The 14,423-nt window shown below is 33.4% G+C and overlaps 1 protein-coding gene and 1 long non-coding RNA gene across 2 annotated transcripts in view; both read right to left on the bottom strand.

Annotated features, from left to right (window-relative positions):
• LOC125670081 (uncharacterized) overlaps positions 1–6,426 on the bottom strand; it is a 28,971-nt gene extending 22,545 nt beyond the window's left edge. The window contains exon 1 of the mRNA XM_048905032.2: positions 6,274–6,426. Coding sequence (XP_048760989.2) covers positions 6,274–6,411 — 138 coding nt within the window. The 5' untranslated portion in view covers positions 6,412–6,426. The remainder of the gene's footprint in view (positions 1–6,273) is intronic.
• A 2,471-nt stretch (positions 6,427–8,897) lies between these two features.
• Positions 8,898–11,706, bottom strand: LOC125670082 (uncharacterized). Its single transcript, XR_007368109.2, has 2 exons — positions 11,269–11,706; positions 8,898–9,178 (listed from the first exon to the last, which is right to left on the bottom strand). It is a non-coding gene; the product is annotated as an uncharacterized LOC125670082 (long non-coding RNA).
• Between the last annotated feature and the right edge of the window lie 2,717 nt (positions 11,707–14,423).

The raw sequence follows: 14,423 nt of genomic DNA, 5'->3' as shown, positions 1-14,423 counted from the left end.
AATTATTTCATTAAACTGTTTTCTCATAACTAAACAAACTTTAATCAATGCATATATGAAAAATTCTGATTGTTAAACCTCTTAATTCATCAACTTTTATCATGTAAATGTTCATGCTTATTTTGTCCAAGTCACCTTTCCCGAACTTTTGTATTATGACTGTGTGATATCAACTCTTTCTATTTGGATTATATATATATATATATATATACATGTATATATATATATATATATATATATATATATATATATACGTATGTATGTATGTGTATATATATATATATATATATAGGTAACTCTCGAATTATCGCCACTCAATTCATCGCCATTTTCGTTATAACGCCGCATTTTTCTAGGAACATTTTTCCTGTTACTTAAAACTCTCGTTAAAACGCCACAGTGTTTTCATTACAAAAGTCTATTTCATCATGTTAATTATCTCGATAAACCGCCATAGGTGCACATGGTCAGTGAATCAGTAAATTGGTCATTATCGATCTCCGGCGTACACCTGGACAGAAGGATCCCAGTAATTGCTGTACATATTGAATAAACAAGAAAATTACTCGAGATGAACTGTAGTCAAGTTGTTTATACATCATAGAAACACATTTCAATTTAGCTATGGCTTCGCCACGAAAGAGGGTCCTGTTAAATTTCGATGAGAAAAAATCATTACGTACCAAGGGCATCATCCAAAATGTACCCATCAGGATATTGCAAATCATTTTTTTTTTTGTTTTATGGGAAAAGTCTATAAAAAGAAGGACAGTGGGCGACATCTTAGCAGCAAAGGATGCAATTCTTGCAGACCCTGACCCAATCTCTGAAGGCTCGCCTGCCAGGAAACGGCACCGCAGTGCACTTAATACTGACTTAGAAAAGGCGTTGTTTATGTGGTTTACGCAAGTCAGGACAAAAGATAACTCTTACATATAAAAGAACGGTAACTCTATTTCTTCAAGATGGCAGTAATTCAATTCATCGCCAAATTCGTTATAATGCCATGATTTCATAAGAACAAAAGGTGGCGGTTTATCGAGAGTTGACTGTATACATGTATAATAGTGAGAGTGTGAACTTGTGGGTCATTTTTATAAGAAATATTATAGATTCCTACATGTGTGAATTTTCTAACATTTGGACAGGACAATGCTCTGTAATGTTGAATGTCAAATGGATTACTACTATAATTAAACAAAGACTAAAAGACCAGTTTATACAGAAGTGGACAAATTATATGAATAAGTCATCAAAGGGCCAAATCTATAAAAAAAAAAAAAAAAAGAAAAAAAAATTAAGCTGAACTTTGGCTTCGCGAGAAATACTTATACCTTCTTTCAAAAACAAATTTGGAAACTTCTTGTTAAATTCAGAACAACAAACTACCATTTACCCATAGAGGTAGGCAGGTGATCTGGAATTCCAGCAACTGATAGAAATGGCACACTCTGTAATACTGGTAAATTAGTCGACGAATATCACTTTATCTCAGATGTAAATCCCTATCCACTTTACGGAAAGAATGTTTGGCTTCTAGATATTATCAAGTACCAAATACACTGAAATTTAGAGAATTAATGACAACATCAAACTTTAGAACATTAAAAAACCACTACGTATATTTATTTCTAAAATCCAGGAGTTAGTCTGCTGTCCTCCCTAACATGTATACATGTATTTATCAAATTCCCGAAACTCTGTGTGCATTATGCCCCCACCTCTATTTTGTGTTAATGAACATACATGTGCATGTATCATTTAGATAAGCTTGTATCCTTAAATATGATTGCAAAATTATATTGTGAATGGTTTGAGTGTACTAGTTAATTAAGGTACGGGTATACCTATTCACAGATAAGTGTACCATTTAACGAACAGGTGAACCAATTAACATATCATACTACTTCTATAAATTCTAGAATTAACTCATAAAAATCCCCACTTCTTGATCAAAAATATCTTTGGAAGGTATTAATTGAGATTTATATTTTCACATGATTAAATGCCATTATTTATCCAAAAATACACCTTATTGTCTGTAGAGAAAAAGGGGTTTTATTTACGTGTCATCTTTTATTAGCATAAATAAAATGTTTGATTCTAAGCCAAACCATGCAACCGGAGATTGTTTGAGTTGGGGCTAGACAGTAGGGCGTACAAAACGCACTCGTTTCGTACAGGTGCAGCCTCTAACGCATGGGCTTCCGGAGCTAGTGAGCAGTATACTGCTACAGAAGGTAGGTGGAAATCTCAATGTTTGCGTATTAGCTCATCCAGATAAATTAGTTGGTTTTTTTTTAATGTTAATTTGTTTATTAATCATTTTAGAGCATAGAAGAATCTGGATCGTCGGGTCATCCATTATTAAACATGCTTTTCGTCATGCATAAAAGTCTCTCTTTGGTACCAACCTGCAGTTAGATAGACTCAATGCATCCATTTTCTGGCAAAGGCAAGGGGGCATGAGGTGGAGGAAAATTTAAAAAAGTTGAATTATTGCTTCGGCTGTGAGACCCACCCGAAATTTTACTTTTACATTGTGGGGGCAATAATATCCCAATGCAAGGGGGCGGGGGGGGGGAGTCTATTGAACTTTGGTTTAAGATATTAAAAACGCTGAAGCATCTTTCAAACATTTTGATATCCACTACATTAGTTTGGTCTCAGATTTTGCCTCGGGTGAATGGAGGGGTGAGAGGAATCATGTGGCTTTAGAGAGAGAGAGTCAGGAATCGGACAAATAGGTCTGTGGCATCCTTTTTAAAGAGGTCGGGTGGAAAATACATTAGATACCCTGAGCTACGTTCATATTGTCCTGATCTGTTCTCGTCAGACAAAGTTCATCTTTCCAATCTCGGGAATGACTTGTTTTTGTACAGATTACAGCAAGCTTTGCAAACATTTTTGTCTGATCAAACTGTGTTTGCATCTCCTAAAACCGGAGAAGAAGGGCCATGGCTTCGCTATGACTTATTGGGTCATAGTCTGTCATACTTGACAATGACTCGGATATATGATTTTCTTTTCACCTAGTCCAGTCTACCAGATATCTAATATATCCAGTATGACGAATGTAGATTATCTTGTTTGTTCCATTTTGACTATTATAGGCGGGATTAAACCGTCAGTTTTATGTTTATCCAAGTAGAATAGGCAGTACCTGTTCTGATTTATTGAGTTTTGCCTTAGGTCATTTATAATTAAACATTTGTAATAAAGGTTTGAAAGTGTTCGAAGTTTCTATTGGTTTTAGTGTTGTTAGCTGGTGTTTTATTGGTCAGTTCTTTTTCCCTCCAAAAGTTATTGGTGGTTTTCAGTCATTCTTTGTCTAGTAAGGTTCTAGAGAAGTTGGTGAAAATTGATAATAGACATTTGACTGTTAACTGATCATTTCTTTCACAAGGTAAACTTGTTTTCTAACTTTAATATTATTTCTAATTAGCAGTAAACTTAAATATGCTTGGGGGGTGTCGCTGGAGGTAGTTAAAGTATAACCACAATTTTTTGCACAAAACATAAATGCATTTCATTGATATATCTCTCAACAATAGCATCAATAAATGTTTCTCTTCTAGAAACAATGAAAGTATTGCAACACTTCTCTGAAATGTCAGGAATAAAAGTTAATTTTTCAAAAATCAATACAGTATGGATTGGATCAAAAAAAATATTGTCAGGATACACTTTCTAAATTCTGTCAGATATAGAAGAAGAAACAAATAAACATTTGTTTTGGGAATGTGATAGTGTTCAACATTTCTTAAGAGAATTTGACGTCTGTTTTGAACATAAGACCAATCTTCAAATATCAATAACAAAAAATAATTTTATTTTTGGATTTTTAGATGAAAAGAAAACTATACAAAATAACCTTGTTCTTTGGCTGAAATATTATATCTACATTATGAGATGTAAAGGGAAGACACTGAATGTAAACGTTGCGATATCGCTAATATATATATATAAAACAGCAGGAAAATATACAGTTGCAAAATATATTTAAATCACTAGCGCTTTCTGGATTTTAACATTAACCCTCAGGTGAATATAAATTAATAATAATAATAATTTATTAATTTGTATTCACCTGAGGATGGATGTTAAAATCCAGAAAGCGCTAGTGATTTAAATATATTTTGGAACTGTATATTTTCCTGCTTTTTATTGAATTATTTTGACTGTGTGATATCAACTCTTTCTATTTGGAATATATATATATATATATATATATATATATATATATATATATATATATATGTATGTATGTATGTATGTATGTATATGTAATATATACATATAAGTTAGAATCATAATATACATATATACACATAAATTCGTATTTTTCTTGCGGTATTCAACATATTCACATTCTTAGAAAGTCAGCAGTTTGTTTACATACGGAAACTCGTTTTTGTCACATATACATTTATTATGATTCTGTATCACAATCAGTGTTGATTTTGTTACTTTCAGCTATTTACCTTACACAGTTACTCGCTCGCTAAGTGATTTATGGAACCTGATAGTGGACATTCTTTGGTCAACTCTAGCTGTTCAGACAAGCACAGTCAGTAAGTTTTGCTTCGCCAAGATAGGTATCATAACCGTTACAAAACATATTTAATGCAAAATAGTCTTTTGCATACCTGGTTACACTCGAGTTTATCTGTGGGGCACTCTCGATGGTATTTGATTTAGACCACAAATATGTTCTGTAATCAATGATGAAGTGTTCATTGATATTTGTAAGCTCTAAAGTTTTTCCACATAAAGTTCCTTTTGGTAGGTTTTGTAAATCTGAGTCCAGTGCTAAATCAACATTTCGATCAAAAGTACAGGGAGCATTGCGATCATCCGAGTCAGTGTGTAGATCATGAACGCTTAAGATTGGGAAGAGAGTGCTTGATCGTACTTCCTTCCTGTATGATAAAATTGTGAGATTTCGGATGACGACAGTGAAACACTTACCGTGCATAGCGCTGTATAAGTCGGTGTTTGCTCTTCATTTCGTAATATGAAAGGCGAAGATAACGAACAGTGATCAATCTCACAACTCCCACAAGCAATACAAAATAGAGAGTTGGGCAAATACGGACCCCTGGACACACCAGAGGTGGGATCAGGTGCCTAGGCGGAGTAAGCATCCCCCTACCAACCGGTCACATCCGCCGTGAGCGCTATATCTTGATCAGGTAAACGGAGTTATCTGTAGTCAAAGTCAATGTGCCAAGAGCGGTCTAACAATCGGTATCAAACAAGTCAGACAGCATTTGACCCAATGATAGGTTGCATGGGCAAATTAGATCGTTAGAACGACCATAGAATTGGCAAAATAATGATTTTTATTGAAACGAGACTGTTGAAACCCCTGCACCATCAACTTGTTTGTCAGTAGCCTGCCTCGATTTAAAAACTGACCATACGCAAACCTCTTGCGTATCGAATCAGTTGAGAGATATAAACACCACATGCAGGTGATAATGGAATATTGCTATATAAATATGGGGAGTTGACGATGGAGAAGCTGAAATCATCCCGTTTCTCATAAAGTTGAGTTGTTAGTTTGCCTTTAGTTACTTTACTTTACTTTCAATGAAATATCTAAGTATGAAGAATCTAAGAATATTTGATTCGCGAGAAAGAGAGAACCACTCTCCGCCATTACCGAAAGTATGTGACAGTTTTTGCCCTACCCCTAAGGCCCCAGGGGTGCAAAAGTCCTGAAATTTACGATTTATGCCCCCCTTGTCCCAAAGACGATTTAACCAAATTTGAAAAGAATTGGACTGGTAGTTATCAGGAAGTTAAAAATGTTCACTTGTTAACGCACGATGGAAGATGAAGGACGTAGACCAAATGCAATAAAAAATCATATGAAGTCTAATGTGGACAATATATATATATATATATATATATATATATATATATATAAAAGCACTAAAGTTCCAACAACACCCGATACCTCAAAGTGTCGGATCCACAACATGGATACAAGGTCAAATACAAAAAATTATACAAAGCACTAAAATGACCAACGACACGAACAATCAGATTGTCAAATTTTCGGGACGACCCGTCCCTACTTCAGGACAAACGAAAAGAATTACATAATGTGATCAATATCAACAGAGCATAATAACAAAAACTACATATAAATACATCTAGCACTACAACTACACTAATCTACAAACGTATTTACAACGCAGACTACATGTTTTTGGTCTTTAGGCTTGCCAATCAATGTTAAAAGTGGAGCGAATTAGGACATACCTTATTCGTCCAAAGAGCTGATCCAAAATGTCCGAAAAGAAAAATAAACTTAATTAATCTCAAGTGGAACGAGTTAACCCAATTACGTTGACAAATAGTAAAGCTAACTCGTACCCAGAGAGATTCTATTTTAACCATGCATAATCTATAAAAGATAATAATAAGTAACAAATACAAAAAAATAAATAAATAAATGAAAATAAGCTATGTAAACGAATTAAGAAATGAACAAAGTTTGAGAGAAAGATAATGTAAACAACAAGTTTGAATCAGTTAACAAACAAAAACAAAGAATAGACAGCCCAGGAAATTGAATCAACATCAGACATTCCCGTACTGATCATGTCTAGGGTAGATGTGTAAAAAACATAGAATCACGGAAACTGATATATGGGTTTTACATGTAAGCAATCGGTTATGAAGTTAAAAAAAATATTTAAAAAAAAGATGGGCTGATTGTAAACAGAATTGAAAAGAAAAAAGAAATGTGTTCAAAAATGGTCATAGTACCACTGTTAGGGACATGATCAGACGAGTAGGTCTAGATGAAGCTTAAAATCTAGTAAGGGTTTAGCCCGTATTCATCCTGGTGAAGTCAGTAGGTTTGTTGATACCATGCGGTTCAAATGACTTCAACCTGTGCATCCAGAATTTTTCCTTCTGCTTTCTTTCGGTATCTGACCAACTAGGGTCATGATCAATAACCACTACTGTCATGTCCTCCCATCGGTGGTTATTGTCATTGAAATGTGTTGCTACTGGCAAATCTTTTTTGGTTCTGATGGAGGACCGGTGGTTGTTGACCCGTCTGCGAAGGTCTGTTTTTCTCCTATGTACTGCTTCTGGCAGACATCGCAACTGATGAGATAGATGCAGTTATTGGTTTTGCAGGAAAAGTTTCCCAATATTTTATAACTGCGACCCGTGACAGGACTGCTAAAACACTCAGTGTCTGAGCTATATTTGCATAATTGACATATATATATATATATATATATATATATATATATATATATATATAGACACACACACACACACACACACACACACACATATATATATATATATATATATATATATATGTGTGTGTGTGTGTGTGTGTGTGTGTGTGTTAGAACTCCACCATGGACATGTTTGCTGTAATGAAGTTTTCTATAGTTATACACGGAATAGTCTCTTCCGTTCAGGTCCCAGGATGGGGCTTAATGGATCACGTGTTGAAAATGCAATATATTTTAGAAAATATTTACTCATGGACGTCAAACATTCAATCTGTTTGCATAATTACCTATAATGAGCAATGAACCCTCTGAAAACTAAAAATTGATTTGCCCTTTTAGAATCGCATTTCGATATGATGTGATAAAACTTACACACCTATGAAATAATTCTAAATTAGCAATTGTATGATAGACATACCAATATATTTATCATTTAGTAAGTATAAAAATCAATAAAACGCATCAAAGATGCGTATGGCCGAGTTGCAGTTTGGAAAATGATGCACGCTTGCATTCACGAAGAAAAACATGCACGTATTTAATATAGTTTATAAGTATGAAGCTTTGAATGGGCGCAATAGGTATTTAGTGTGATAATGACCTTGACCTTTGGAAAGCAACATGAATCTTGAATGTCATCAGGATTTGAAGTCTGATAAACATGCACCAGCAAGTACATGTATAAAAGTTAGAGGCAAGCTCAAATCTACAGTGTATAGTGAAAAACAGTGGCGGATTTAGAGGGGGCGTACCCCGCCCCCTAAAATTTTCAAATTTAAGGTAGATCGCGGTATCTTGTTTCGGAAAATGTACTAAACGATAAAAGAAGCAATAATTTCTTCCACTCCAGGAGAAATAAATAACAAAATCTTTTGATTTCTTGAATTACTTTATTGGGAGAACTTAATTTTTTCCAAAAAATCCTTAACATTCGGGTCATTTTATTAATTTCACCTTATTAAAATGATAGAAAATAGTACAAATGACTAAATAGGAGAAATATTTCAAGCCCCATATAATCTGTAAAATCCAGGAGCTTCTGGGGTCTTTGCCCCCTGGACTCCCACCAGGGCTTCGCCCTGGACCCACTGCCTCATAAAGTGGCGCCCCCCGTAACCACAATTCCTGGATCCGCCCCTGAAAAAGAGACTTTGACATTTGACCTCAAAATAAATAGGAACCTTCCTCTTTTGGATGTGATCATGTTATATAAGTCTCACAAAGATGCACCAAAAAGTATGAAAGTTAGAGACCAGAAAAGCTAATTGTGGACGCCACCCGCCCGACTGGACACCCATCCTTCGCAAATTTAAAAGCCGAGATTTGTTACGCAACTCGGCTAAAAATAGAGCAGTACGAAAAGCACACAGATAAAGCAATGACTTCCAAAGGTCAAATAATGTGCATACTCAGATGACCGTGAAGGCACATGGGCCTCTTAAGCAGCAGTATCTGCATATTTTCATTGGCTCTAAATGTCTTATATTTAGTCCTTTAACACAGTCTAAATTTAAATCAAACTTTACTCGCATTTTCATCTGAATTCTGGGTCAAATGAAATTCCATCTAAAAATATATGTATCTCAGTCTTAATGATAATAATGAAAATGACAACTAAGAGAATTATTGTAACATTTTTTTTATCGAGTTCATCAAAACATAGACTGATGTTTTAAAAAGTCTTTTTCAACAGGCCATGTTTTTCTGCCGCCACTACGTTTTCTTCGGTTGGAACCGTTCGTTGTTGGGATTCAGCTGGTTGCCATGGTTATCTAGGTCTGGCTTAGTTGCGGTTCCGGAGTAACTGCTAGTGTGACCCTCATATTTTGGATTGTTGGGGTTACACTGGTCAGACTTGTTGTCGTTGTTGGCTTGACTTTGTCCCCGTCCCGACATTGTGTTGTCTACAGGAAAAGTAACACGATATATATACATTGATAACACGATATGGTAAAACACACACACACACACACACACACACACACACACACACACACACACACACATATATATATATATTGTAAGAGTCAAGAAACCAAGAAACACGTCGTTAAACCAACCACAGATTTTCAGATAACTGAGCAAATAAAGCTTTGAATGAAGGAAATAAACTGATAAATCATCCTATAGCTTCTATAAAGAATATAAAACTAAGAGAAGGGCAAATATGGACCCCGGGCCTTAACTGGCACCTGAGTGTAAGATAATCTACAAAACTAAATATAATATAAATAGAATTAGCTTAGATATGCAACCAGGAAAATTACTATCCATTTCATAGCCTTTAGGGGTGGCTACCGATATATAGCCTGTGGTCCTCTTGTTAAATTACTCATTTGAAATAACAATTTATTGATTTGTAATAACAAATTGATTATTTAAAATAACAAGCTGATAATTTGAAATATGAAATAACAAACCATTAATTTGTTATATTAATATTTTTTAACGAATTCATTTTCCTATAAGAAATTAATAATTTGAAATAATTTGTTTATTTGAAATAACAAATCAATTTGTTTCAACAGATTAACAATTTGAAATAAAAATTTATTAGTTTGTTGAACAAATTAATAATTTGTTAAAATAGATTAATTATTTGTTATAACAAATTAGTAATTTGAAATAACAAATTGATAATCTGCTATAACAATTTAGGAATTTAAAATCACAAATTAGTAACTTGTTATAGCAGATTGATACTTTGTTTTAATATACTGCTGCGGTCCTAATATGCTTCCGTAACAATCATTAATGTTTTAGATGCAACGATTTTTATGTATTTGCCAGATTTTTTTGGGGAGGGGGGGTGTTGTTTTGTTCATTATTATTTTTTTTTCTTTAGATATTATCATAAAGTTCAGCTTTTAATCTTGCGAAGTGAAATATTAAATTTAAACAGGGTGATTGAAAAACATGTCTAAGATCAAATCAGCTATCAGTATGGGACCCGTCAACAAGGGATGCTTACTCTTCAGACGCCTAATCCCACCTCTGGTATGTCTAGGAGTCCATGTTTGCCTTATTCTAAATTTATTATCTTTATTCAAAAGGATTTATGAAATTGATCACTGTTCATTTATTTCATGACTTTCAAATACATCAAACTTTTTCACAGAAATCTTCAGCGATTTAAAAAAAATGTGATTAGAAAATTAGAGTTCGAAAAATGGATATTTTTGGTCAGGTTTTGTTATTGATAATTTATTGTACCTTGAATCTCATTCGAGAACTTCATAATACGTCATAGTTGCTGTACCATTTCCGAAAGCAGACTTTCATAAATAACGTAATATGAAGGGCAAAAATATCTTACTATATATGTAGCAATCACTTTCATGGAAAAGTTTTAAAATATATTTTAATTAAATATGAATTTGAAAGAAAAGTAGATCAGCAGCCAAAGTTTATTTCTAATTTGATTTGCCTCGTTTTCAGCACCCAACTACTAAGTTTTTAGTTCAAAATGGAGGCAATTATTTCAAATAAATATGACGGTTGGTACATGTACTTGAAATTCAAGGTTTGTACATGTACATGAAAGGCATATCTAATTACAAATATTTTTTTTTTACACTAAATATTTATGATGACCAGTAGCAAGGCTTCTGCAGAATAATCAGGGCAGTTTCCTAAGACATATAAATTTTACAAGGTTTTTTTCCTTTTCGATTTTTATTAAATTAATCAATAAACTCGTGTATTGGATGGCTTGCAATTCTATTGTCTGTTTAGATCGACATGTGTTTAATCCTTTTTTTTAAAAAAAAATATAAAAAAAAGAAAACTTGCATGCAAAATTTTATTCCCAAGTGCCTTTTTTATGCAATGAGCACAGGGGCTCGTCACGAAATTTTGTCTTATCAAAATTTGACATCACCTATAAGACAACAATGTCGTGATGAGCCCCTGTGCAATGAGTTGAAAAATCGTACACCATGACAACTCTACTAAATTGCAAAATTAGATTGAATTATAAGTAATTTCAAAATACCTTATGCTTGATTCTGTGCAGCGGTGTATCAATCCGGATTATATGATCCCCCGAATAGCTTTGAGTAGAGAGACAAACTACTTTATTTAAATACCCCCACAAACGGCTTTTCTATTGGTTGCAATTCTGAGTCATTTTCAAAAAAAACCAAACATTATTCTTGGAAGGAAAACAGAAAGTTCATTGCATTAAATGTTTTCAGAAATTTATATTCTTCAACTTGGACCAAGTCATTTTGAAACTTTTTAATGGACGATATTTCGACTAGGTACCATTGGTGTGCTTCAAATTTTATTTCGTTTAGATATGTTGATAATATCATGCCTACGGAATAAATGTCACTGCACACAGAACCGAAATTCTAGGTTTTGTTTATAATTAAACATTAATTGATTATTTATACACTTATTGTTTTTATAACATGAACAGGACTGCAAACAAATGGAAAGTGTTATTAGCACAATGAATACCATATATATATATATATATATATATATATATATATATATATATGGGGTCAATAAAGGCTATATTTACAAATTTTCGGCTTACTCCATATATTTACGTCTACTTTATACCGGTTTTAACTGGTTCGATATCTATCATTGGAATGACGGGGCGGGACGGGTGCAAGAATGCCGTGGAATAAAGCTCGTAATGGGAGGGGGAATCACAGCGGAATGTAAATATATAACAAACATATATAACAAACATTAACTCAGATTGTCTTCCCTTATCATACAAACGTGTATAAAACAGATACAACTCCCTCTCTCTCTCTCTCTGGACGATGAAACCTGGTAAGTGAGGACGTCCTTACAATGTGTAGAAGAGAATGCACAGATATGTTATTGTAAAGGCAAAAATGTACTGTGTCATATACATGTATAGCTATAGGGACACCTATAAAAGTGTATCTAATACTCTCTTTCCAATTGTGAAAAAAAAGGTTTTTGAGAGAGAATATTAATGAGAACTTGTTCCCACACCATTTGTCCTTACTAATCTAATATTTTGTATCTACATCTTTCACATGCCTCTCTCTCTCTCTCTCTCTCTCTCTCTCTCTAGTCGACCAAACCTACTAAGTGAGGATGTCCTCACAATGTGAAGAAGAGAATACACACATATATTATTCTAAAGGCAAAAAAGTACTATGTTAGGTATAGCTATAGAAATATCTATAAAACTTTATCTAATAATCTAATACTCTCTTTCGAATTATTGAAAAAAGAAGGTTTTTGAGAGATAATATTAGTAAGGACATGTCCTCACATCACTTGCCCTCACTAAGCTAATATTTTGTATCAACATCTTTCACATGCTGTAGGTTACATTTATAGGACGTGGTTTTTTTTTTAATCCTCATAGTGCAATTCTGTCCTCACAACTTCTGTCCATTGGTTGAAATTTGTCCTCACTTTACAATGTTTATTGAATCTCTCTTCTCTCTCTCTCAAAGATGCGTAGAATTATGAATTTATACATGAAACATCTATACAAGTAACTGTTAGATTGTAAATTTATTATTTTTCCTAACACTGGCATTTATTTTGCAGAGCATACATGTTCCTGAAGAATTTTGGGAATTGTTAAATCCTATTGAGCTGTGCTTATCTTGATTCACAGAAATAAGTATTTTCCACTAATCATACAGCCTTTTCTACACTATAAGTGTGTGTGTGTGTGTGTGTGTGTGTGTGTGTGTGTGTGTGTGCGTGCTTGTGTGTGTGAAGGGGTTGTCTCTCATCAAAAAGATAATAACGTATAAAATCCTCTTTCCACGAAAATGTTTCGTCGTCCAACAAGATTTATTAAACCCATAAAATTAAAGATAAAATACTAAGTTTTTTTTTCTTCCAAAGTTCTGACTCTTCTCGATTTTCTAAAAACTAATTGGTTATATTGGTTTTCCCACATCATTTAAAGTTTAAAATAGTGACACGTCAGAAAACATCAGTGTACTATTTATAAGTTTTGTTAAGAACTGTTTTAAATCCCTGTAGTTTTTCTAATATTTGAACAGGACAGTGCTCTGTAATGTTGAATGTCAAATGGATTACTACTATAATTAAACAATGTAAATGTAAAATGTAAATCCCTATCCACTTTACGGAAAGGATGTTTGGCTTCTAGATATTGTCAAGTACCAAATACACTGAAATTTAGAGAATTAATGACAACATCAAACTTTAAAACATTAAAAAAAACCACTACGCATATTTATTTCTAAAATCCAAGAGTTAGTCTGCTGTCCTCCCTAACATGTATATTTATTAAATTCCCGAAACTCTTTGTGTGCATTATGCCCCCACCTCTATTTTTGTTCTACTCTGGATACCGACTTTGTGTATTGTATACTGTAATATTTGTATTTCTCTATACCTTTGTACATTATTTATGAGAATAAATCATCATAGATTCGTAGATTCTATTTTGTGTTATTGAGTATATATGTGCATGCATTATTTATATGCTTGTATTCTTGGCAATATTGTTTATATAATTATAAAATTATGTTTATGTACCTCATGTACCATTGTGAATGGTTTGAAAGTATAAATGAAATGAATTGCTTGCATACGGGTGTATCAATTAACGTCCAACTGTACCATGCAATTAACATACATGTGTACTAGTAATTAAGGTACGGGTATACCTATTCACAGATAAGTGTACCATTTAACGAACAGGTGAACCAATTAACATATCATACTAATTCTATAACTTCTAGAATTAGCTCATAAAAATCCCCACTTCTTGATCAAAAATATCTTTCGAAGGTATTATTGAGATTTATTTTTTCACATTATTAAATGTCATTATTTATCTAAATATACACCTTATTGTCTGTAGAGAAATAGGGGTTTTATTTACGTGTAGTCTTTTATTAGCATAAATAAAATGTTTGATTCTAAGCCAACCCATGCAACTGGAAATTGTCTGATTCGAAGCCAAACCATGCAACCGAAGATTGTTTGATCATTGTACAGTATGAGTAAGAATTTGTTATTGCAAATATGTTATATCAGTGCCATTTTAAGATCACCTGGTCTGAAAGCTCAAATGAACTTGTTCTGATCGCCTTTTCTCTGTCCTTCGTCTGTCCGTAAACTTTTCATATTTTCATAATCTCAAGAACCATTGGGCCAGTT

This window comes from Ostrea edulis, chromosome 4 (assembly GCF_947568905.1).
Source record: "Ostrea edulis chromosome 4, xbOstEdul1.1, whole genome shotgun sequence".
NCBI lineage: Eukaryota > Metazoa > Mollusca > Bivalvia > Ostreida > Ostreidae > Ostrea > Ostrea edulis.
The sequence above is the reverse complement of the archived record's forward strand: the minus strand, read 5'-3'. Positions and strand labels throughout refer to the sequence as shown.